Source organism: Vanessa atalanta, chromosome 8, assembly GCF_905147765.1.
Source record: "Vanessa atalanta chromosome 8, ilVanAtal1.2, whole genome shotgun sequence".
Classification (NCBI taxonomy): domain Eukaryota; kingdom Metazoa; phylum Arthropoda; class Insecta; order Lepidoptera; family Nymphalidae; genus Vanessa; species Vanessa atalanta.
The window spans coordinates 10378615-10404163 of NC_061878.1; the positions used below are offsets into that span (position 1 = coordinate 10378615).

At 33.7% G+C, this 25549-nt stretch overlaps 2 protein-coding genes across 3 annotated transcripts in view; one reads left to right on the forward strand and one right to left on the reverse strand.

Annotated features, from left to right (window-relative positions):
* Positions 1–10784, forward strand: part of LOC125065602 — a 44490-nt gene extending 33706 nt beyond the window's left edge. The window contains exons 3-7 of one of the 2 annotated variants that reach the window (XM_047673311.1): positions 5592–5697; positions 7381–7523; positions 7956–8053; positions 8728–8893; positions 10491–10784. In XM_047673311.1, coding sequence (XP_047529267.1) covers positions 5592–5697; positions 7381–7523; positions 7956–8053; positions 8728–8893; positions 10491–10594 — 617 coding nt within the window. In that variant the 3' untranslated portion in view covers positions 10595–10784. Of the gene's footprint in view, positions 1–5591; positions 5698–7380; positions 7524–7955; positions 8054–8727; positions 8894–9902; positions 10069–10490 lie in introns of both variants that reach the window. The other variant, XM_047673310.1, reaches the window with a different exon arrangement.
* A 1657-nt stretch (positions 10785–12441) lies between these two features.
* On the reverse strand, positions 12442–25171 carry LOC125065714 (Usher syndrome type-1G protein homolog). The gene is made up of 9 exons (XM_047673490.1): positions 24783–25171; positions 18728–18871; positions 16620–16841; positions 16234–16457; positions 15575–15735; positions 14797–14960; positions 14105–14230; positions 13656–13777; positions 12442–13162 (listed from the first exon to the last, which is right to left on the reverse strand). The coding sequence occupies exons 1-9, from the start codon at positions 24803–24805 to the stop codon at positions 12891–12893; spliced, it is 1458 nt and encodes a 485-aa protein (XP_047529446.1). The 5' UTR covers positions 24806–25171; the 3' UTR covers positions 12442–12890.
* Positions 25172–25549: the final 378 nt, after the last annotated feature.

The window sequence follows — 25549 nt, forward strand, 5'->3', positions numbered from 1 at the left end:
TGGAAAACGTCAAGTTTTGAACTTACAGCGATTTTTAAATCTTTGGATAAAAGTTTCAAATGCTTTCTTTAATAATAGAACGGGGACTAATTAAACTTAAAATACGACACTGTATCGCAATCGAAACAGTTACCTTTTGGTCGGAATTGAATCGGGAACGTTGTAAATAAGTAGAATTAGTCCAAGATTATTTCCAAAAGACGATGTCAACGAGCAAAATGGTATTTGTTTAGAAATTTTAAATTAAAATAACACGGCAATATTAAACTTCTGAAAGTCTTATGAATATGTATTATTCTTTAATTGTCGTCGTTAACTTTATTAAGATTATTTTTGTCACTCTGCTAGATAATGACAGTTATTAAAGAATATTTTATGTCACGAGTGTCTAAATCGTTATATTTTTTAAAATGTTTACCTCTTAAAAATTGCAGGAGAAGATAGACAAAGTAATACGTAAATATTTTATTAAATGTGTTTTAAGTATGTATTAATTGTTTTATAAGATCAATGTTTCTAGTAGGAATAACCTCTTCACGGTTAAACTTTTAATTTTTATTACAAATTTAAGTTCCAATTTCAAACAAATTCGACTATTTTGCTGAATGAAATGAAAATGAAAATTGATACTTTTGATTTAATATATACGATACATAGGAAATATATGACTGTGTGCATGCGATTTTGAACCGATTACGATGTAGCAGGTCTTTAGAGTTCATTGATTGAGATGAAATTTCTCCGTTTATATATTTATCACTAAAGCTAACTTTCTCGCGCGCTTCTATGTTAATATGTAAATAATTATCTTCCGAGTAATAAACATTGAATACTAAATTTTATTAGAGAAATTTGACAGGGGCTTATAATTTTTTGTACATCAGAACGAGAGAGTTATTTTTGAATATTTTATAATTGAGTTTTGCGATCATTATGCGGCAGCTATATCCAAATAGAATTGTGACCGACTTGATAATTATTCGACGCAGTGATCATTATCATTATCTATATTCTATACGGGTTATTTTTTTATCATATAGGAAAGCGGCCGAGCCACCTGATGGTAAATTGTTTCTACCGCCCATAGACATTAGCGCTGTAAGAAATATTAACCATTCCTTAATGTTATCTCCTTGTAGTTACACTCAGCCTTCAAACCGGTTTACAAAAATACTAAGTATTAAGTATTAGCGTACCTGATGATATCTAAATGTATTTATTAAAAGATTAAATGCCTCTCATTGCGTTATATTTGGTAACTATACTCTGTAATAAATAAATGTATCTTTCTTTTAAATGTTCTTGCTCTACGCTGTCTGGCAAAATTATTCACATTTCTGAATCGCGCAGGCGATGTATTAGCTGTAGGTATATAATATATGGACTAGAATTATAATTATTTTATACTGATAACATTAATTTATATGAACAGTGTCAAGAACTCGTTTTATTTACCATTCGTTCTCCGATAATGATTCAGGTTTAAACAACTAATGTTCTTATTTCAACACTAGCGACCCGCCACGGCACGAGTGCAATTTACTATATAGAAAATTATTTGATATATAGCCTATTCTAATGAATGTAGGAATAAAGGTAAACAAACCTTAGATTTATGTATTTCATGCGGTTTGCTAATAACTCAGCTATATTGTGTTCTACTATAATTTTTACACTTTAATTTTACTTAAACTTTCGATAACAGTTTCGTCGACGTTCAAAACGCAATATTTTTCGCAAATCCATAATGAATATCATAGATTAATCAAGCTCTCGACCAATGATGTCGCGTCAATATGCGGTCAAATTTTGTTTATTTGGCTTTTTTCTAATATGTTTGGAATAGAGTTAAGGTAAATATAATTTATACCCTTATAGCAAACAAGAATAACGTAGCTTTCTAGTTTCTACCAATGAAAACAGTTATAGTAATGGATTAGTTCCAGAGATTACCCCCCTACATACAAACAAAAATATTTTACCTTTTTATAATATCAGTTTAGATTTCATTAAGGTATATTGTTCAGCTGCTGAATTTAATCCTAATTTTGAAGTACATATAAGCAGTTTCATATTGCACATAACTTTTCATTACCTGTTGGTGTGACTTCATAATTGATTCCTGCCACCGCATGCCAGTGCATGTAGGCAGAACAATGACTCTGGCGTTTATTATTATTGATGCTAATTGAATATTCATTCACAAACACTCGGCGATAACTGTTGTCAACCTTGTGTCCATTCGGATGTGACGTCGCATATACATTTTATTCAGAGCTCTTGATTGACAGGTTTGAGAATCAGTAACGAAATATTTCTTTGAAGGAAACTTATTATTTTGCAAACGTACAGTACAAAAATAAGCTATTATGTGATATGTCATTAATAATGAACCTTTATACTATATTAGTTTTTAATTCTGTACAGTTACATTGATTATTCATATTTAATGTTTTTACTGTTAAGCTGAGGATTTTTCTAGGTTTTTATTCCACTTCGCTACTCTAATGCAAGTTGTTGGAAATACATGGGGCAGATTTTTATGCATGCAGGTTTCGCCCCGAATTATAAATACAAATTAAGCATATGTAAAATTATGTGGTTGCATGATTTTGAACCCGCAATCATCGCTTAAAATTCACGTGGCTTAGCAACTTGCCCACCGGGGCCCACAACATGGCTTATCTTTCGTCTTCGTACTTATATTATAAATAAGAAAGTATGCTTATCTGTCTGTTGCTCTTACACGGCTAAACCATTGAATCGATTTTGATGAAATTTGCAATTTAAAAATGCGTGCGAAGCCGCTGTAGTTGACTAGTATTCTACAACTATATGATTTATTTATTATATAATGTTGACACATTGGTACGCATGTTTTTTTCATTTGTGTATAATTATTAATTGCACTTTGATCCCGATGACAAAGGTCACGCGTGAGAACATCTCTACGTGTGGATGCAGTCTAAAATTAAACGGCATTGTCAATTAAATATCGTAAGCTTTTTAAGGCCAGATTTTGTCCAGCTGTTGGTCACTTATCAATTGACTCATTGCCATATCAATAAGTACTGTGATTTAAATCTATAATTGAGTTTGATAAAGTTTGTCGTCTCATTGGTCGTTGGCATCCAATCATTGGCCGCAATTGATCACCAAGCGCTTTCTTTATTGACTAGAATTGTTTGCACATTGTACAATTGTTTGCAAATGATTTATAACTAGTATAAGTATTATTTATAGCGCATGGAATTGCATGCTTAGACTTCAACATCCGTGTTTTGATTTAAAAAATAGTAATGCTTCATTACTTTTATTGTAGTCTAATGGGTGTATGATAGGACCGTACAATTTGTTGCGGTCTGGATCTTTCCATGTAGTTTTTGCAGAATTAAAAACGTAATTTCTTTATATCCCATGTTTAACATTATACGAGAATTATTAATTATTTGCTTGTAAATAAATTTGTTTTTTTTTTTTCAAAGAAAGAAATCTTCAAATATAACATTGTGTGTGATGATAAACCACTTTTATAAAAATCAAAGTAATATTGAATCAAGTAGCTACCTACTTGATTCAAGCCTACGCTTAACTGCATTTAATGCTACTTCCGGTTTAGAATATGCATTCAACCGATAACACTGAATATTTAATTGGTGAAAAAAGAGTAACTAGACTCTTTTCTACCATAAAATTAATTAAGTACAAATATTATTATTAATACGAAATAAATTGACACGTAAAAAATATATATCTCTTAAGAAATGTTTTATATGCAAAATTATTAGTACACTATATAACATTGTAAAGTTTCGACATTTTGCTTGGAATGTCTTACGATCATTACATCTTAATGATAGCGGTAAAAACCATAGTTACGATCGTGGGACATAATATGGAGAAATATATATATGTCTTGTGGGATTTCTAAATATGTTAGCTAGTCTTTTGATTAGACTATTATTATTACAACGTAAGACGTCGAAATTTCGGTGGCATTTTATGTGAACCTTTACAAATTTATCATACCTGTATTTTTTATTTGATCACATTACTATTTAAGTTTCGTACTGAAATGTTCGACGATTTGTTTTAGCTTATAAACGGTATCTGTTACTACACCTTGTACGGTTTCATAAGGTACTCTTTGCTGAAGGAAAGCGAGTATTCAACTTTACCATTTTAATTAATCTTTCCGCGATGTTGACGACGTCAATTATTCTCAGACATTCACGGTGCAAAGAAGCGCTGAGAAAACGGAAGCTTTAAGTAACAATAGTTAGTAGTTGATTGCATTTATCTTACCAACAATCTGTTATCGTTTTATATCTAGGTTTTTGGGGCTATAATCTATTTCTACCATATAACCTTTCAAAAATTATTGGGGTAATCTAATTTGCTGTCTTTACTCAGTCGTTCCACTCACACTAAGGCACTTTGTAAGCTTAAGCTTTACATACTTATGCAAAATAATATTAAACAAATGCGCGCCTTTGTCGATAAGATTTACATTTTTTATTAAACAGATTTGGAGTTTGAACCTAGGACCTCAGCCTTATAAGCTATCCACTACATCAACGAAACAATCCAGATAATTTACTTTAAATACTCCTTGTATTAGATCATACGATGCAGTCATGTTTGAGCAATAATAAAATAACTATTTGTTTGTAACAATATATTACTTTGCATTTATATCGTCGATAAATTATATGAAGTATGTAACGCGCAAAGAGTTATTCGAACTTAAGATCTATCTTTAACTAGCTGTTCCTATAACTTGGACGCGTTGAATTTGAATCGGATTTGCTTCACAATTTCATGGGGTTTTTTTTCGCGCAATATTAATTATTTTTCTTAAATAAAAGTAGCCTGAGTTACTCTTCGTAACATTGGCCATTGAGTCCCGTAAAAATCGGTCCGGCCGTTTCGGATTTGCCGGGACATTTAGACAGACAAAAATAGTATATATTTATTTATTATTATTTTATTATATACTTCTATAATATATATTTAGTAAAAAGGCTATTATTCCGTTATTATAAACATACACTTCAATTTTATTAATTTGTAAAGCTCCTCTTACACCAATATCAACAAGAAAGACAGTGGTGATGAAAATTAAAATAATTAAAACCTGATTGAGATTTCTATATCAAATATCATTCAAATCCGATGTTCAAACATGGCTGAGGAGACACTTCTAAACTCAAAGTTTCGGTTTTTAGATGATATAGTTCGTCAATTACTTAATTCTCAAGAGTTATACCTAGTGACTTGTAGACGGATACCGGTGAGCTAATGACTCAATGCTTTGGCATTTAAGCTCGGGTCGAATGAATTTGATCGTAATGAAGCAGTTGTTTGTTGAATTCTGATAGTAAAAATATATTTTATATGAATTATGATGATACGCACTGGCCGCATAAACATTTTGAGGTCGAACTTTGAACACAACAGATTTTTAATCATAAATCAAAAATTAATTTTTATGGAATGTTGTGATGTTAGAATTACTACACATAATATGCCTTTATAGATATCTTGGACTTAATTTTATATTACTAAATGATATATTTTCATCTTTCCAGTTGAAATATATCTATCACCGGTAGAAACTCATTGCAGCAACGTCGACTACTTCATACCAGACGAGAACAACGAGACCAAGGGACTCTCCGACGATGCGATGAACAGGTCAGTAAAATATTCTAATTTACATTTACTTACCTACTTGCCAAATATTCCACCAACACATTACAATTTTAAACGTTTGTATTAAGAATAGTGAAGGGCTAGTGTAATTATTGAGGAGCGAATTTGATACATAAAAGAAAAGAAACAATGGCTGCAAGTAGTCTTATGATGGTCTTTGAAGGTCGATTTGGAGCATATTCCACCATGCCGCTGCAGTACGTTGGTGGATACAAAAGTGGTATGCAACCTGCATGTGTCAAATCATTTTCTTCCGTCGAGTGCGAGATGATTTAGAAACAAGAGTGATCTCAAGTGGTGTTTGTCCGAGTTTGAAATATTTTGTTATGATTCAAGTTTTTAATAATCAATCATCTGAAAAAATGGGTAATATCGAAAAACTATGAGTGGTATATAATTTTTGGTAACAAGACTACTTGCTTGGCCATATGCCATTATATATGTTTGGATTAGATTGACAAATGGGCCACCAGATGGTAACCACCGACCACATTACACCAATGCGCCTTGGGAGCTAAGATATTATATCCCTAGTGCCTACAGTTAGGCTCACTCACCTTTAAAACTATAACAATACATATGTATTGGAACTATCTCGTTTAATAACTAATTACACATCTCGCGATCCCAGACTCAAACCCTAGGTTAGGCTAATAGAAACTAATTAGCCAATTTTAGCCAGGAGGCCTTCATCACCCATTGGTTATGTACGCTAAATATACAATCACACGACCTCAGCCGACGTCGACGAGGGGAATTCTAAAACGGTTGGCAAAATATTTTTCCTATGGGTCATACGACCGAGTGACTGTTTTTTCAATAAAACCGGTTTCGACTAAGATTTAATTCCGATCTGGAAACCAGTAAGCACAGTTTTATCAAAAAAAAATTCAATATGTTAATTTAAATATGGAACAAGTTTACGAATTTACGGTATAATAAGTCTATATTGTATATTATAATAAATCCCTTTGCGTACTAATATAAAAAAATATATATATAAAACATGTAAAAACTCTTTGAAATCATTAATTATATTAAATTAGAATATCGTAAGTGTCCAAGTATATTCAAATGAATTGACACTATGAAAGTAACGGTCATATATCCTACGACGCAATAAGGCCTTGCAATCAAAGTGGGCCGTAGACACCAATCTGATCAATTGATTGTAACCAATTCAACTATTGTTTTTGTGCAACTAATCTTAACATATATTTTTTTCCGTACCTATATATATAACTTAACTCATAAACGGCTAAACCGATTTTAATTTATTTTTTGGGTGTTTGCTTTTTGCTTCAGATTGGACCCGGTATAGCGCTGCGATGAGATTTCAGGATTTTATGTACACGTATTTCTTATACGTCTTGTTTATTATAATTTCGTTACTTCTGTGATCATAATTAAAGTTAAACTGGAAGTAAAGTATTCTGTAAATATCTGTTTACTTAGCCGTAGGGTTTTGTGCAAACCCGTCTGGGCACGTACGTAAAACACATGCAGACATCCTCACTATACTATCCCTCACCGCCAAGCACAAGATTAACTACAAACACAAATTAAGCACATACAAATTATGTTATACTTGCCTCGTGTTAAACCTGCAATCGTGGGTTAAGACTCTCGCATCTGTTGTAATAAAATTGATTGTATTATTTACAGGCTGCACATGGCCCGTTCCACGGTGGCGCTGTTCATCGTAGCGTTCCTGTCGCTCTTCATCGCTTTCTGGACCGGAGTAGTCGGCTGCTGGAAGCGCAGTCCCGGCAACATCACCGCCACTGCTATCCTTATGCTTGTCACATGTAAGTATTTAATCAATATTGAGCTTTATAGCTTTAAGATAAGGTACATTTTTTATTTTGATAACGATACCGAAATCTGTCCTTGTCATTATTCTTTATGTCAGTTACAATATTACACACAGTTTTGAACCTTTGTCTGAAGTATTATTTGACGAAATATCAAAATCTAATTCTTCTTCGATTAGAATTAGCTTAGCCTATATATACAAGTGAATTTTCAAATTTTCTTGGATGGCCAAAACTGAAACGTCAGTCGAGTGATTTTATTGGCGTGAAAAGGACTGCTACTCCTTTTCACGCCAATAAAATTCAATAGAAGAAAGATCTTAGTGATAGTCATGTATAAATGATATCATTCATTTATTTCAGACATAAAGTCCATATAAAAACTTAAAAATACAATAATAAAAAATCGATTAAATACTATTCCAGGTTTACTTTCGGCTGGTGCTATGGCATTATGGCATGGAGTGGAGTTCTACGAGAAGGAAAAAGTTGTAGGAGAAGAATACTATCAGCAGTGGCCTAATGTGAGTTAATTACACTTAAAACAAAAAAGCAATATTTAAAGTGGTATGATTATGATGTCCTGTCAGATTTCGTTTACGTCGGCAGTCCTCAAGAGAGACTAGCCATCTGCGTGTCACATAGTGTACAAGTGCGTACACAGATGCACTCACTATTCCCTTACTCTCATAATCCAATGGGACGGCATTTCCGACAAGGCCGGAAAGAGTTCAGGCAAAAACCAACGACTTCCCGTACTTTCCGACGCACAATATTGTAAATACTGCCAAATTATAAAGTCTGGGTATAATTATCAGCAGAAAACTCAATGACCTTGTTCCAACCAACCATAAGACCTTCAATGCAGTCACACAAGTCAGAGAATAAGACACAATGACAAGGCATCTTGAAAGTTATTATTTTTTTTAACCTTTTTATTTATAAACTTTATTTATATTTCAAAAGAATACTTATTTATATTATTATCTATGTAATAAAATAAGAAATATGAATTTAAATAATACTTCTGTACCCAATATGTCATTCTTACTGGAATGCGTATGTTTTCGATACGCCATACCTATGTGCATAGATTATACAAGGAAATCTCTATTTTACAATATGGGCTTCAAAATTAAAATTAATATCGATATATCTACGACTTAATCTGAAAGAACTTGACTCGACTCCAAAACAGGTGTTAAAAGACTACTCTTCAATTTGGTACGATTGGTCCTACATCCTGGCTTGGTTATCCGTGGGTGTTTCCTTCGGGAGCTCCATACTATTCTTCTCGGCGGCGATTTGCCTCGACAAAGAGAAGCGTCGCGAACAGCAGAATAACGTGCAGTACATAATGCCAGGTTAGACGGCCATCTTGCGACGCCATTTCGTGCGGCGTCCGCCATTTTGCGGAGCGGTGGAGTTATTAACGCTTGACGGTTAAGGATACCTTGTTTAAGATGCGATGAACTTTTGTACATTTTTTACGTGCCTTCGTTACAGATTATAAATAGTACACATTTATTATATATCATTATGTATTATTATGGATAAAACAAGCTGTTTAAGTGTGAATATATAAACACATTATTATTTTTAATATCATTATTATCTAAGTTTTCATTTCTATATCATTAGGTATAAATATTTAATGAACTATCTAAATATATTTATGTATGTATATGTAATAATATAATTTCATTTATATAACTATATATTCGACATCTGTTCATTATGAGGTACAAATTAATGATTAGTTTACAGAAGGCAGATTTAACCTAGACTAAGTGAACAGGTAAGTGAATATATTTACTAACAAAATGCTTTCTTTTTTTTCTTTTCATGTTTCTCTGAAACGTGGCTACTGCGTTTAACGGACGACGGATATGCGACCGAAAATAACGCATAATTATAATAAATACGCTATCTTAATATCTGGTTTACGCCAACGCCATACTAACTCGCTTACCAAATAATATTAACACATGGGAATGTATATAATGAACATAACTGACTCTCTACGTACATACTGTTTGTTCAAATTTGCACATTTGTGTTTGAACACCCGATTCCTCTTCCGCACTCGTCTCCTGATTATCGTTCTCTGAAATTAAATATTTGTTACGAATTATCCAAAAATTACGCGCGTTATAAAATATTATTACTTATTAATTGAAAATTGCACATCTGGTATTCGCCCTTTTCTCAATAACGAAACCTCCATATTCTACATAATCAAAATATGCAATATCATCTTTAAAAAAAATATAAATTAAAATACACTTTTACTTTTTAAATTCACACACTCAAATGTTCATTTAAACATTGCACACACACACACACACGACGTGGTAATGCGGTATAAACCAGATATTGCGAGATAACGTTCGCGTGTGGTACGACTGGTCGTACATGGTGGCGTGGTGCGGCGTGGGCCTGTCCCTGCTGTCCGCCATCTTGTTCTCCTCGGCCGCCATTTGCCTGCGCGGCGAGCGGGAGAGAGAAGAGGCGCTTAACATGCAGTACCTCATGCCGGGTAAACGCTTCCGTCATTCATTCATTTCCATCGGCTTCGCTAAGAGCTTACTACGATTTTGACGATTTTTCCGAATTTCAGAAGGGACCACCATAAGCAGGAATACTGTTGAAAATACACACGTTATTGGTTCTGTTGTACATAAGACAATTTCAAATTCTGTTTTCTGATTCCTGGGTGCATGTTGTTTAATTAATTGTAACGGATTGCGATAACATGATGAATAATCATTGAGGATACTTACCGATTAAAATATCATTTTTTTATAAATAAAGTAATAGTATATGAAATCTGTTTATTAAATTAATCAATATTTTCTCAATTTTGCCAATTTTTTTTACTGAATAGTAAAGTTTAAATAAAACATTTATTTCTATATTTTTGAAAATTATTTGTTATTAATTCTTATTTTTCATGTACAGTGTACCCACAAAAGCAGCAGTACGCTTACGCCGGGTATCCACCTCCACAAGCCTACCCCGGGCCTTACTACCACGGCTCGCAGTACGGCCCCTACAACTACTGAGCATGCGACCAGATGAGGGACATAGTGGCGGCGCACTTCGCCAACGCCCCCGCCCCGCAGGCACCCGCGCGCAACCCCTCCCCCAATAACCCCTATCGACAGCCCTCGACCTCCTCCATAGAAACATACAACTCCCACCGTAAAATAAAACGGCCCAAACTCGGCGACAAGAAGGTCTACCGACCCGTCCGGAGGCACACACTGTCCAGAATAGACGAGACCCCTCCTCAAACTCTGCGACCGAGATCCAAGAGCCTTCAGCACTCCGCGGAGTTCTCGTCCACGCGGCCCATGCTGCGGTCGCGCTCCAACGTGTCGGCCGACACGAGCCGTAGCGTGCCCGTCTGCAACCAGAGTCAGGACGTGGAGAACCAAATGGCGAGCACCAGTCCGCATTACGCCGAGCCCAAGGGCTACGACTCCGGCTCGTCGGACGAGCGGCCCGCCTCGATGATGGACCTCCCGATCATGGTCCCGTTGGACCCCGTGACCGGCGCGTACATACCCTATCCGGAGTACGCGTACTACCACGACGACAATTGTCAACTGAGCCGTTATAAATCGAAGGGGAACAAGAGAAAACAGTCTTCCAAAAACAATAATTTGTTCTTAGCATTCATGTATTAGCGCGGTTGTATTGCATGGAGTCATAATATTAAATGGTTACGAGTTTCGAACGAATGCCGTTACAGTGTATGACGCCACACCCATATGTTTTTCTATAAAAGTTGCTTCCTCGATTGTCGTAACAATCATACACTGTTTTTATAATGGGTGGCCCGAATCTGGTAGAGTAAAATTAGTTCTTATTGGCACTTTTTATTAAAGCAGAGGCTGAAGTTATTCGAAGATTTAAAATGAACAGTACTTTTAATGATGTAGTTCTCGATTTGGTTTATTTTAATTATACCTGACAAAATCATCACACTGACCATTAGAGGTCACATGGAAGATTGCTTGGTAACTTTAGGTTGCCTATGTACGGAAAAAAATAGACAAATGTTAGTTTTATTTTGCTAAAGCTAAAATAATAATTATGAAAAAAAAATCCCTATGTAAATGTTAGCTTCGAATGAACTTTTGCCTCTCCTCTGAGCACGGCTTTACGAAACTCTAACACCACCGTTATTTCGAAACTTAACGAGTTTCCATTTTTTCGAACAATTTATTACGAATTTAGTTATAAAATGTATCAAGGTACTTGTTAGATGAATGTAGGTACTTTAATTTAGGAGTAAGTCGTTCACGACTCCGCCATAAGTATCGAAAAACAAATTTTTTTAGCGTAAGACTTTAAGATGTAATTATTCCTTTGAATCGGTTTGAATGCATACTTTCGTATCGAATTAAGTGCCTTACGAATTCTTAAATGCTCATTATACGTATATATAAGAATAAAACATATCTTATTCTAGTTTTTTTTTTTAATCTATTAATCATGTTATGTATCAATGATCGAAGCAATTCGTAATTGTAGTTTTGTATGATATCACAATAAATTTATATTTGAATATGACTGAAATTTATAAATCCGTCCTTTGACATTTCAAAATTTACTTATATTCGTAAATATCATGGAATATTGTGTATTTTATATTTCATAGTCACATTAAATATTTGTTTAGTTAAGTATCACTGTAAATTAATCAACCTAGATATATTTTGGTATTATGTATTATCATTGGAGATTTTAGTATATTTTCCATTTGAATTTGTATTTAAAATATCGAAATAAAAATTGTAAAATTAACATGTTTGTTTCTTTAGAGTATATTAAAAAAAAAAACTTTTCAGTCTAAAATAAAAATGTATATTTATTTTATATAAATATAATATTATGGCTTATGGATGGAATGGAATGAGTATCACATCACAAGTTTTATCATTAAGATTATTTTGACTTGTCTTAATCATCACTTTTAATACACGAAACAAATGAAATTGTGCAAAAACACACAGACAAAAAGAAAATCTAAAATATATACTTATAAATTTGTGTAAATAATGCAATTAACTTTATTACCGCGATAAAACATTAAGAAACAATTAATTTGTTTTTTTTATAAAAGTAAAAAATATAAAATGTACTTCGATTTCATATAAAAATCGTAGTAGTCTAAACACTTACTGTGTGTATTGTGATAAAAATTAAATTGTGCACAAGAAAATCTATCTAAACTATCACAACACAAATCGTTTTCAATATTCAAAATCACACTTGGGGTCCTTATTAAATGCATTTATCAAAATATAAATTGATTTGTTGTAAAAAATATTAAATTATTAAAAAAACACTTCATATAGCCGTATCGATCATAGGTCCTGGGTGAGATAGCGCTTGTTTCCTTTCTTGCACCGCTGTGACCAGTTTCCTGTAAGGCCCTAGAGGAAGGCCGAGAGATTTCAAATCGCTTTCTGTGAGTAACATAAGGGCGTCTAGATCTATTTGTTCGTCTTTAAACTTCTGTATATATTGCGCGAGGCCCCATGCAGTAAGAAATCGTTCGAGTGAAGAGTACCCAGACTCCTCCGCTTCGGCTTCTTCGTCTGATGTTATTGTTGAGCTTCCTGGAAAGTTATTAACTACCTGTTATTCGGCTGTTCATAATTACACTTTAGTCATTATTTTTTAATTAAAAAAAAAATAGCACTAAAACACTACAAGAACATAACCTTAAATGTCATTGATATTAAACATGGTATGGTAATCATATATAATTTCATATTTAGTGAGTATTATTAAGATATAATACAATAAAATATTCATATGAATTAAATATGTAATAAAAAAAATCATATTTGAACAGCTGCGATTTGGCGACACTTAACAGCGTATGAGTTTTTATATACTTTTATAGACTAAAATTAAATAATCGTTTTCACATAGTAGATTTTTTAATATTTAAATGAACTATTGTTTTGCTTAAACATTTTTATTGTCTATGTTTTTAAATCAACCTTGTATATTTAGTGACGTAATTTATAATGTAACAGTATTTTTTTAATTATAAATACATTAATTATTTTAAACTTTATCTATTAAGTAAGTAATAGTACCCACCGGATTGTGTCGAGTTCCACTCAGCGGGCTGGTAGGCGTGTCTCGCGGCGAGAGACCCGGCGGAGCCGATGGACAGCTCCTCGCTGGCTGGTAGCGCACTCAGAGTCGCTGTGATGGACCGCCTGGAATACAAATCCAAGGTTCAAGGATTCTATATTATGATTAATCAAGATATAACATTTCTAAGTTTTATGTTGATAACTTTTTTTTTTATATGTCATACATAGTCTTGGAAATGGGCCACTTATTTAGGGGTACCAGCTGATGGTAAGTGGTCACTGGTAACTGAAGTCCATGGGCTATGGTCACACACTCTTCAAACCGGAACGACAATACTTTGTACCGTCGTTCCGGTTGAATTTATGATGACTGGACCTATATATTCTATTGATTATGTTTTTCTATAAAATATAAGTTGTCGTAAATATAATATAGTGGATTTAAATAACCTGAATGCAACGCTCCCGAAGCCCGGTCTGTCGAATATACTCGCCGGTTCCTGCAATAGCACTTCCTGCCCGATACCGTTGTCCTCAGCTTGCGCTGCTGCTAAGAAGTCCGGCTGACTGGCCGATCTGTTAGATAAATTCACTTTACATATATAAACAAAGACGGATCTTAGTATATCCGTTTGAGTGTTAATATATTTTGATACCGTTTAACCATGACGAAAATTTCTATTCAGTACTGTAAGTAGGTTGATGCAGTTGCTTTTTAATCGACGAGTACTAACAGTTCAGTTCTGGTTCAGTTTTGAAGAATTATTTAAATATTAGACAATTAAATATAAGCTAACACAAAAAAATAATTGACTGCGTCCCTCGCGTTTTAGGAGATTGGTTGTCAGGTGTTAGACATAAAGCAGTATGCCTATGTCCTTCATGGTTTGACCGTGAAAACGCAACAATTTTTTAAAAAATTGTCTTGTAAAATTGTCAATGGCTAAATATCTTTGCCTTCGATTAGGTATTGGATAGTACTCCAGTATTGTCTCCATTTTAGAGTAGTCTATGCTGGAAGAGTCTGTAGTCTGTAATAAACAGCGTATAGTGTAAATAGTAACTAAATAAGACTCAAATTTAATAAAGATAATTACAAAGACAAACGTTAGTGTCGGTCAAAAACGTGATAATAAAATGACCTCGTCAAAGTGGATTTCCTGGGCTCGTTGTCGGTGAAGACGTCGGCGACGGCGCCGCGCTGCTGCGGGCCGGCGCCGAACGTGCCCACGTACATCACCTCCGAGTCGCGCCGCAGCCCGCTCAGTGACGTCACCGAGCGCCGACCCTTCTCCACCTCGCCCACCTGGAACGTTCCATGTCGGGCTTAATGGCGCTTCGTTGTATCCAGTCTTTAGTATAACAAGCGCCCAGGTGGAATCAGTCTTTAAACGATCTCCCCTATTTCCCAAAAAATATTTTAAGAGTTTTAGGACGTCTCATCTATGCTCCACTATACTAGTGAGGTGTCCCTCAAAGAGTGACGCCGGTTTTTTGCACCCCTTTGCACCCTGTGTTAAGACAGGCTTGATTGTACCTGCACTAAAGTTGTCTTAGCCTTCGATTCGAAATCACTGCGATCACGTGATATCAAATACGTTTGTAATTACTAACATTTTAAATATTAAAAATCTCGGAACTGACAAGGCGTTATTAAATAAACAAATAATATTATTTTAGGAAACAACCAAATGGGCTATCTGCTCGTATGTGGTTCTACCATCCAAAATCGACTGTGGCATTGTAAGAAAAAAAAATTCTAACACTAAATTTATCACTAACCACGTGATAACCACTCAACCTCCAAACTGAAACAGCGATATTGTATTACTGCTTAGCGATAGTATAGATAGCAAGAAAGTGGTACTCATTCCGATGAACGATAAATATCCATGAATAGATGTTAAAATTGACCTTTACCTTAAAATCGTCTTTCGCTGGTGTATTCTTCCCCAAAGTACCGTTTCGTAATTTACTAGCGAGAGCTTTCTTGTACACCGCTCCGCGCCCCCTCGCCCCGGAGTTGACCGTCCCCACCAGCGCACTATACGTTGGGCGAGGCTGTTCTTCCAACAGATTCCCTGAGTCAAGAAATTATTTACATTAACGTAAACAATTAAGATCACGAATGTTTCCATATTTAATTAAGTCAAGACAGTTATTTACAGTACATACTTTTTGGACCTTGGTAAATAAAAAAGATTGTTGTCAATATAATCATAGTAACAAAACTGCAAACGCTTGATTTAAACATAAAATTCAAAGACAAAGTGAGAGAAAGAATATCTCTATATATTTATTCACAGAGCGCAAGCCAGGGAAGTTCTGTCTCAATCAATATACGTATATTTAATTTAAAGTCAAGTATCGTAAGTAATCGTAAATAAGTCTGTATCGAATGATAGATGATATCGAAGGTTATAAAGTTTTTGCAACAATTTTAAAGTAAATACAAATAAAGTCGACTCGACGTCGATTCTTAATATAACAAAAACAAACATTTTAAATATTAATACAGATGTTATATGTAGTTGAATGAACTACGTTTTGGAGTTAAATATCAACACTTTCTTACAAACCTTGACTTGAAGATCGAGTCATTTTTTGCTTTAATGCCATTAAAACATTACTGGGCCTGTGAGGCATCGGCGTGATGTCCTCGTATCCAGTCTCCCATTCCTTAGCCAGTTTCTTTAGTTCCTTCTCCGCCAGCACTTCTGCTTTACTTTGCCTCTTCGTGTACTGTTTTTGTACTTTCTCGTGATCTTTTTTCGCCTTTTCCTTTAATGACTTCGCTTTTTTTCTGAAATTTGTAAATTAACTAATTGTAGTTTCTAATATAATGAACCGAATTAAATGTTTTCGGTCTCGACTGCTTAAATAATATTCATAGAATTAAAAAACTCAAAAAACTTCAACCTAAAAAAAGCGTTACTCGTTTATAAAGTCATTCATAAAGTCATACTTGTCATTATGCTCCAATTTCCCCGTCGCTTGGTCCAGAAAACGTAAAATGTCGTCTCGACCGTTGATTCCAGCCAGCTCCTGTGCCGTGTGTCCATCGACGTCTATGGAATACATGTTGGCTCCAAAATTGACAAGGAACGTAACACATTCTTTATGTCCCCTTGCGGCTGCGAGGTGTAGGGCTGTATTGCCAAAGTAGTCGGCTTTGTCAGGCTCTCCCCTGGAATAATAAAAATCGTTAACTAAAATGTGTCTGTATTATACATATAATCAATACCAGTTCTTTTGTTAAGTAATAGACGAGAGACACTGGCTGCCAATGTTCTCCAATAGCTTGGAGTGTATACAAATTAAGTGCAAATTATTGTTAATTGGTTCTAAATGAAAAATATACTTTCTTTTTTTTATTTATTTAAGATTTTATATAACAGAAATAATAATATTGAATTAAAACTTGTAATTGTATCTTATTTTTTAAAGGTAACTTTTACAGTAAAATTATTGTTTACAAATTAATTTTAATTAAATGAATCAACACAAAAGATAGATAAAGTATTTCTGCGAAAAAATTAATTAGAATTTGTATCGCTGTTATATTTGTTAATATATAACATTATGCTTCACTGTGGATTAACATCAAACTTACGTAAAGTAAAATGCAAAAATCTTCGATTAAAAAGTAGGAAGAGTTCTGTTCTGCTCTACCGTGCAGACACGGGTTGGCAGATAAAAATCAGCATTTCTTTAAATATACTGATTTTCGTTTACGATTTCCTTCACTTCCGAGCTAATATTGAGTCCATAACACCAGACATAAGCTTAGATCAACTATTATCTTTACTATGACAAAGAGGTAAAATTTGTTCTGTTTGTATAATACAACCGAACTGATGATTCAATTCTAAAAAAAACAAGTAGTAAAATTCTGCTATGGAATATAAATTACATTTATATTATATCTATCATTTTCATAATTAATAAATTGCTCCCTTTCGAAGTCGGGGCGAGTCGCTAGTATTAAATAAAAAGAAGAGCATTTGCTATGTCAAATCTCCCGTCTCCTATTATGGATTGAGACGTATTTTATCACGCTACCCTATCTCTCTAGGTCTTGGTGAATACTTCATACCGGTCTCACTGCTGGACAAATACCTCCTCGCCCCTTTGAGGCGAAGATTTGGAGCTTATTCCACCGCGCTACTTGAATGTGGTTTGGAACAGTGATAGATTTTAATCCCTCACGGAGGTTCTTCGCGATGATCGCCGTGCACGACATGAATTATAAATACAAATTAAGCACATGAATTCAGTGGTGCTTGCTCCGGTTTTGAACTCAGAATCGTCGGTAGATATTTAATATTCAGATATTCAACATGGCCGTTCATCCAGAGGTAAAAAAACCGAATAAGTATATAATATTACAATAATTTTCATATTCAAATGTAATCACATTATCAATTATTATATCTTGGAAAAAGTGCGATCAATCAGTAATCAAAAATTTTAGGTTTATCTATATTGATATAAAATATAAGGTTAGCAAATTTTTCATTTATTTTTTGCATTTGCAAATATTCTGTCATTTATTTTCATTTCAATCGAAAGATTATCTAATATCGAAATTCTTAGAATAAATGACATTCAGTAGTAAATGAGTTACAATAGTATTACGATAAGCTTACATAGACGTAATCTTCGCTGTATTAAACGTATTAACATTACAGGATTATCAGTATTTGGAGTTCCTTGCTTTTGAGGAAAAAATAACGCGAGGTAATCAATATTTCTGATTAAAAACGAGGGGTATCTAATTTAAAGTCATATAACATAAAACAAATTCCAGCGCCATGCTTTCCTATCTGTTTGCTTGTGTAGTCAAAAATTACCAAACAATTTTTAAACGGTTTCATGAGTGATTGATTCATTGATTCAGGGTTAGGTGTGTAATTAATTGAGGTTTTCTGTTAATTGGGCGAAATATGACCACGATTTTTGAAAATGTCATAAAAATCAACGTCAACAATGACTGCTACTTTTTATGTGTTTGTTTTGTATTCAGTTATACACAAACCAAAAGATTCGTTACACGTCTAATACTGTACGTACCCTCGTCCACACAGCAGCCTCAACGCCTCTATGTGACCCTCGAAGGCTGCCCATAATGTCGGCGTCATACCGGATTCATCTTTGTTGTTGCATTCTTTTCTCGTCGCTTCTCGCAGGACTTCCAACAGCCCATCTTTCGCAGCTCTGAAATTACAATAACATAATAGGTAGTCATATGTCATAAGTTCACACGTAAAGTTATCATGATTATATATTAAATTCATATATATATAAGCTACATATATACCTACAATAACTACATCCACTTGGTGGTAGCTTGGTGGTAGGTAGGGCTTTTAGATATTCTAGCGCCAAACAGCAGTACAGTACTAAGTATCGTTGTGTTCCATTTTGAAGGTTGAGTTAGCTAGTTGAACTACAGAGACAGGGGACATAACATCTTAGCTCCCAAAGTTAATGGCGCCTTAGCGATATAAGTAATGATTAATATTTATTACAGTTCTATTGTCTATGGGCGGTGGTGTCCACTTAACATCAAGAGGGCCGCTGCTATCCGCCTACATATCATAAAAAATAAAACATATACAATGTATTCTACACTTCAACCCAGACAGATTTTATGTAACCGGTGTGTTGAAAGTAGTACAGAAGCGCGCTATTCTATTCCCTTACTCATAGTTCGATGGGAGGGCGTTGCGACCCAATCAAACAGATTCAGAATAACGGTTTTACGTGCTCTCTGATGCATAGAACATCGTTACTCCATTGATATTATTCTAAATCCATAACCACGTTACTTTTAGTGGTCTATCTCGGAATTTACAACTGTATAAGATATAGAGCCAGTATAGAACTATTTTCAACTTAAATAGCACAGTTGGACAGATTTAGGTTGAAAACAATGACGATTGTGCGTAATACACTATATCCCAGCAATTGTAATACTATAATAAGAATAAAATTATAACAATAGTATTAACGCAAATGGCCGGAAGCAATGAAAAGTGAAGCATGTCATGACAAGGTGTAACAATAGCTAATAATGAATGACTTTCACCGTGATGAGGCAATGTCGCCGTGTGAACAGTCTCCCAGCCGATAGCGCTGAAGCAGCTCATAGGCAGCCGCGGATCAACGCACTTAGTACACAGTATGACTAACATTTTAATATATTTTTTTAATTACATTATTGTACAATAACGCAACTAATAAGTTCAGGAACAAATGTTTGTAGATATATAAAAGAAAAATAAAATAATTAAGGAGATAATAATTTATGTATTATACTCATATATGTATATGTACTTATGAAATATACATTTAAATAGAGATTTTTTTAAGGGCTACCGAGTGTAATTTCATCAAGAGTTTCTTTTGTCATTTTAATTAAATAAAGATAGCCTACTGGACCGAAAACCAATCCAACCAGGCCGATCAAATCTGAGCAAGTACAACCGGGTTCTCACGCACGTAATTTGTGTTCATAAATGATTTTGTGTTCGATGAAGTCGCTGGAGAAGGAAAACATTGTGAGGTACTCCGCAGGCGTCAGATAAATTGTCATATCAATGCATCGTTGCCCTAATGGCTAACTTTGAGATTCCGATCTCTTGGGTTCAAACGGAGTCGGATCATGAAAGGTTATTAGTTTTTTTTCTAGAAATTCGCAGTGTTTATACTCCTCGGTCCTGCGCCTGAATTTTTAGAATTGTAATGGATTTACCGTCTCTTAATTTTTTGAGGAAATAGGGTATGCACCAGATGCACACAGATCACACTTACGTAACCACATATTTTCTATAATAGGTTTCTTTCAATAATTGCAGAAATCAATAAGGAGGAAATCGTCATTGAGATAAGATAAACAGTTTTTAGAACGCGTACATCTTAACCGATGATTGGGGGTTCAAACTCAGGCAAATACCACTGAATTTTCATGTGCTTCATTGTAAAGGAAAACATCGCGAGGAGACCTGCATGCGCCTAATTTCAACGAAATTCTGCTACATGTGAATCCAACCCACATTGGAGCAGTATAGCAGTGGAGTTTTGCTCCTAACCTTCTCCTTAAAAAGCAAGAGGAAGCTTTAGCCCTGCATTGGGAAATTTACAGGCTGTTACACTAAATCGTCATTGTGCCCATCAGCATTGGAGCAACCTGATGCTTAACTACTACTTAGCAGAAGATAAAATTATTACGTATAATTTCGGTCAGTTCCATTTTCTCGCCCAAATTCGTGTTTTTATTATTTTTTATTAAAATGATTATGACCGTTTTTTATTACACTTAGTACGTTTACAATATTGACGTTAAGATAAAAAGAATAATATAAAAAATTTAATAGATAAAAGGTACCAGCCTGAGGTGGATTATCGTAAATTAATTGTGAATATCTAAGTAATTTGTTTTATCAGTTCTACATTTATATAACTTTGTATTATCTGAAACACCAAACATCATAAAAAAATACCCGTTTGAAGACTTTCTTCGCGACTTAATCATTAATTTATTTCAAGTGTATTTTTCTTAAATGATTTTATTTTTGGTGGACAGGCAGATTGGCCACCGGATAGTAAGTGGCCACAATCGTACATAGAGATTGTATTGTAAAAAATATTAACACGTCAGCAACACCAAACATTGGAAATAAGATAGTATGTCCCTAGTGCCTGTCACACTGGGTCACTCACACTTCAAGCCGAAACACGACAATAGGTACTAAGTATTCCCGTTTGGTGGAAAAATATCTGACTAGTGGGACCTACCTAGACGGGCCTACACAAAGCCCTACAACCAATTATAATAAGTATAAGTACTGAGTATAATATAATTTAAAAGTCCCTAGACAATAAAATAAAAAAATTAACTATTACAATTGCTAATATATAAATCACCCAGATGAGAAACTACTGAGATTAATGTCTATAATGTCTGTGTGTCTATCTGTCATTTCAGGGCAAGATTTGAAGCTTATTTCGATGTATTAATGATATATTTTTATCAGACATGCAAGTTTTCTGACGATGTTTTAAAAATATCATGATAATTGAGTGGTGCTTGGTGGTTGGTAGCCGGAATCTTCAGATAAGTCACATTTTTTAAACAACGGAACACCTCGAAATTCAGTCAACGACATGTTATGTTATAAAAAAAAAAAACAATTTATCGGAAATACCTTCAAAGTTTTGTAAATTTATTGCGATTGATGTCACATCTGATGATGAGATTAGATGACTAATAGCAAATGGTTAGGTACCAGTGGTTATTCACCTCGCGAACAATGAAACTATTTCACAGTACGGTTCTAAATTGCTAAGATCTGTCAAAACTTGAATCAATTGCTCGCGTTATTCATTCATTCACAAATATATTATTCCTGTTTATTAATTTGACAACATTGCATAATATCGTTATTTATTTAAATATTTTTTGACACATTGGATTTTTGTTTGCTGATCATGATCTGGACATTAAAAAACTATATGATAAAAAATAGCTTGTTATTTTTCGTGGTTTCGCGTTATTTATTTTGATCTTATCGGTTAACATTATTTTTATATTACTTTTAAACCGAATATATGTAAAGGTTTGTAGAGCTTTACAAAATCAGAAGTTGCGTCACTTTAATAAATAGTATATATTCTTTTATAACAAATAGTTTGTTATATAAGAATATATACTTATATAAGAATTGTCGCTAAAACTTTATATATTATATATCCAACTGTTGCCCTTCATAACTATATCCTGATATGTTGCTAATATCGCGTCGAAATTAAAATTAATATTCCAAGCGAGAATAAAACTTTTAGGATATTGGATGCATCGAGTAGTTCGACGAGGACTACAATGCCAGATTCGTATTCAATTTTAGATTAGATGGTAGAAAATCATTACGACATAATTAACTTTAGAACTAAAGTCACCTGGGTAAAAGTTTAAGACAAGTCACTGCAAAGACCTCTAACATTCTCCACAGTTAGTAATTTCTGCGTTTAGTATATCGCTATGAGGTTACTTCAATAACCTGACACCTGCATTGATCGATACGCTGATAATATTAGATCAGTTTTAAACTGAATCTAATTCCTTCGACGTTAGGTTCGAATTAGTTTTGCTAATGTCATTATTGCAACATTTTTATCCCTCATACGGGCGAAGTTACTGAAGCGTATACATGCAGGGTGAACTATTGTTTGTTGACTGATAATTTTAACCGTTACCTTTTAACGTATCATATGTTTCCCAGATAAGTTTTTAAGAAGTGTTAAGCTGTAATTTGTAATTATTTATTTATAATTTAATCTTATAAAAGTTTACTTCATTTACATTAACCTGTCCCAGACGTCTAAACTCCATATTCAAATATTTGTTGTTTTCACAATGTCTTCGAGTGAACTTTACAACCAATCCACACTTGTACAGGACTCCAGTTATGTTCAGTCTGTTTATCAGCTAAAGATATAGGTGAAATACGTAATGAATTTCACCTATATCTTTAGCTATGTGTAATATACGTCATTAAACATCGATTTTTTTCATAATTTGCAATAGTGTATTCGTTTCATTATCACGGCCCTTTTGTCAGGAGCTCAGCGGACAGCTTACGGAAGTGTAAGGTTGTAGGAAACACGGTCCATGCGCCGTCAAAGCGGTTCAATGTCCTGAATAATTTTGACGAACTAACCGAATTGATTCGCGGTAATTTTCGTGACAAATCCATATTGGTTAACAGGTTATACTCATTGTCTGCTTGTTCATTTCAGTTGATTTGAATTCATAATAATAACATACTGAATTATCATTTCTGTCCTATAACATTTACATAATAGCTTTGTAGAATTAATCTCCGGTGTCTTTTTTTAAGTCAACTTCAGATTTAGAAGCACAGATATGGCTAACTAGTATATGGCTACATGTTAAGGTAAACTACTAGATAGCCATACACAATCTTAGAATTCACGTTTTTTAAACGGCCAGCATGACAAGTGTTGTCGGAACCAATCTTCTTTTTCGAGAATGAACTGGTACCTCCTTTTATGGATGCTCAAAATTATTCAGCTTAAAATAGGTATATATTTTTAGTATGAACTAATTTGTTTTGATCATTAAGGCGGAGGGTTTTCTTTACACGCATACGGAAGAAGCCTGTCGGAACAGTTAGTTGATTATAGAAATTGGATATCACTTCCAGTACTTACCTAGAGAATATCCGATTTCTAGTTGGCACGCACTTGGAGGAAGAGTTAAATAATAATTAGTCTTAATACCATTGCTTAAAGTTCTTTTTGATAGTATGCGATACTCCTTTTTTTTTAGTTCTAGGCATGTTTACATGCATGTTATCTTAGCCTTTCTAAGTAAATCTTTAAACATAATGGAAATCTCATGCCAATTTGGAAGCTTTTATTATGTAAACCACAAACTTGATATAGCTGATAATATTGCTATAAATTTCTAATGTACTATAACTTGAAGTGGATAACGAATATTTTTTTTTATCGTAGTTTAGTTCGAAATAGTGCCGAACAAAATTGATCGAGCATCTCCTTATAGGTACGTGGATACTGTTAACAGTAACCATAGAGAGCATTTCAACAGATGTTTTGTTTTAAATCTTTTATAAATATATTTCTCTCATACGAATAATATTGTTGTAATTGTTATTAGTAAATTGTTGTTAGTAGTAAAAAATATATAATACCTCTTTTTAACATTTTTTTTAACAATTTAGGCATCTAATTCTATGCGGCATGTGAACCAGCGTGAAGCAATTATTTTAATTAGCAATCTTCTAATTTAATTTAATGAATAAGTGATATGAATAAAGCGCTGAAGCATTTTTAAATTTTGTATATACACAATATAAGGCTTCACTTTCGCGAACTAATTTAGCTTGATTTATAATCGTGATTTAAATAAGTTAAAAACGTAACAATACGGTTTCTTGTTTTAAAAAAGGGGTCAGAAATAGATAAATGCTTATTCTGTCGTCCGCTAGAACCATCGATGAATAATATAATCTTATCTTTTCGACTGGTCAGATAATCGGAATTCCAATCAAAATACTAAGTGACATGGGTATGTACTTACTTGTGAAATCTATCTGTAGTCATTTTGTACTTTTTTCACACTCTTATTTGAATATTCTCATAAAACTTGGGCAGAAGTTTGTTCAACTCATTTTCAATAACTTTGTCTAACACCGCGAAATTGATAACACGAGAAAGTTTCTGCTTTGTCACACTTTACACTTTAATTCTTTTAAATTGTATAGTTTTATTTGTATCATAATTTTCTTTCATAAAACACTGATATATTTTATTTTTATTGTACAAAAGTTTTTTTTACACAACGGAACTTTTTTACAATACAGACAAATTATTTGCAAAAATGTAATTTCGTCAATTTGAATTAATACTGTTTATGTATATAATTTAAAGTTGTATTTTATGTTACAACGAACTTAACCAACGTACACCTGATTCGTGAGAAAAAAAACGAATACCAACTGAGCCACAGTGAATATAGCCACAATAGATTACAATGACCTCGTTGATAAATGTTAGCGCCATCTATTGCAAAACTTCTACATCTCTTACAGAAATATAAAATTAACGAAGTATCACTCGACTTAGGCCATCTATTATTGAATAGCAAACATCTTGCTTACAATTCTCACCACTGGATGGCGGTGAGTATTATTAAATATAAAAATATGTATATTTTTTTAATTTCTTTTATATTCTAAACAAAAACAAAACAGTGTGTTACAAATTATAACTAGACATTGACTAACTCTGTTGCTAAAGCTATAGTTGTTGTGTTTATTTAACATAAAAAAATATGTGAGATGCAAA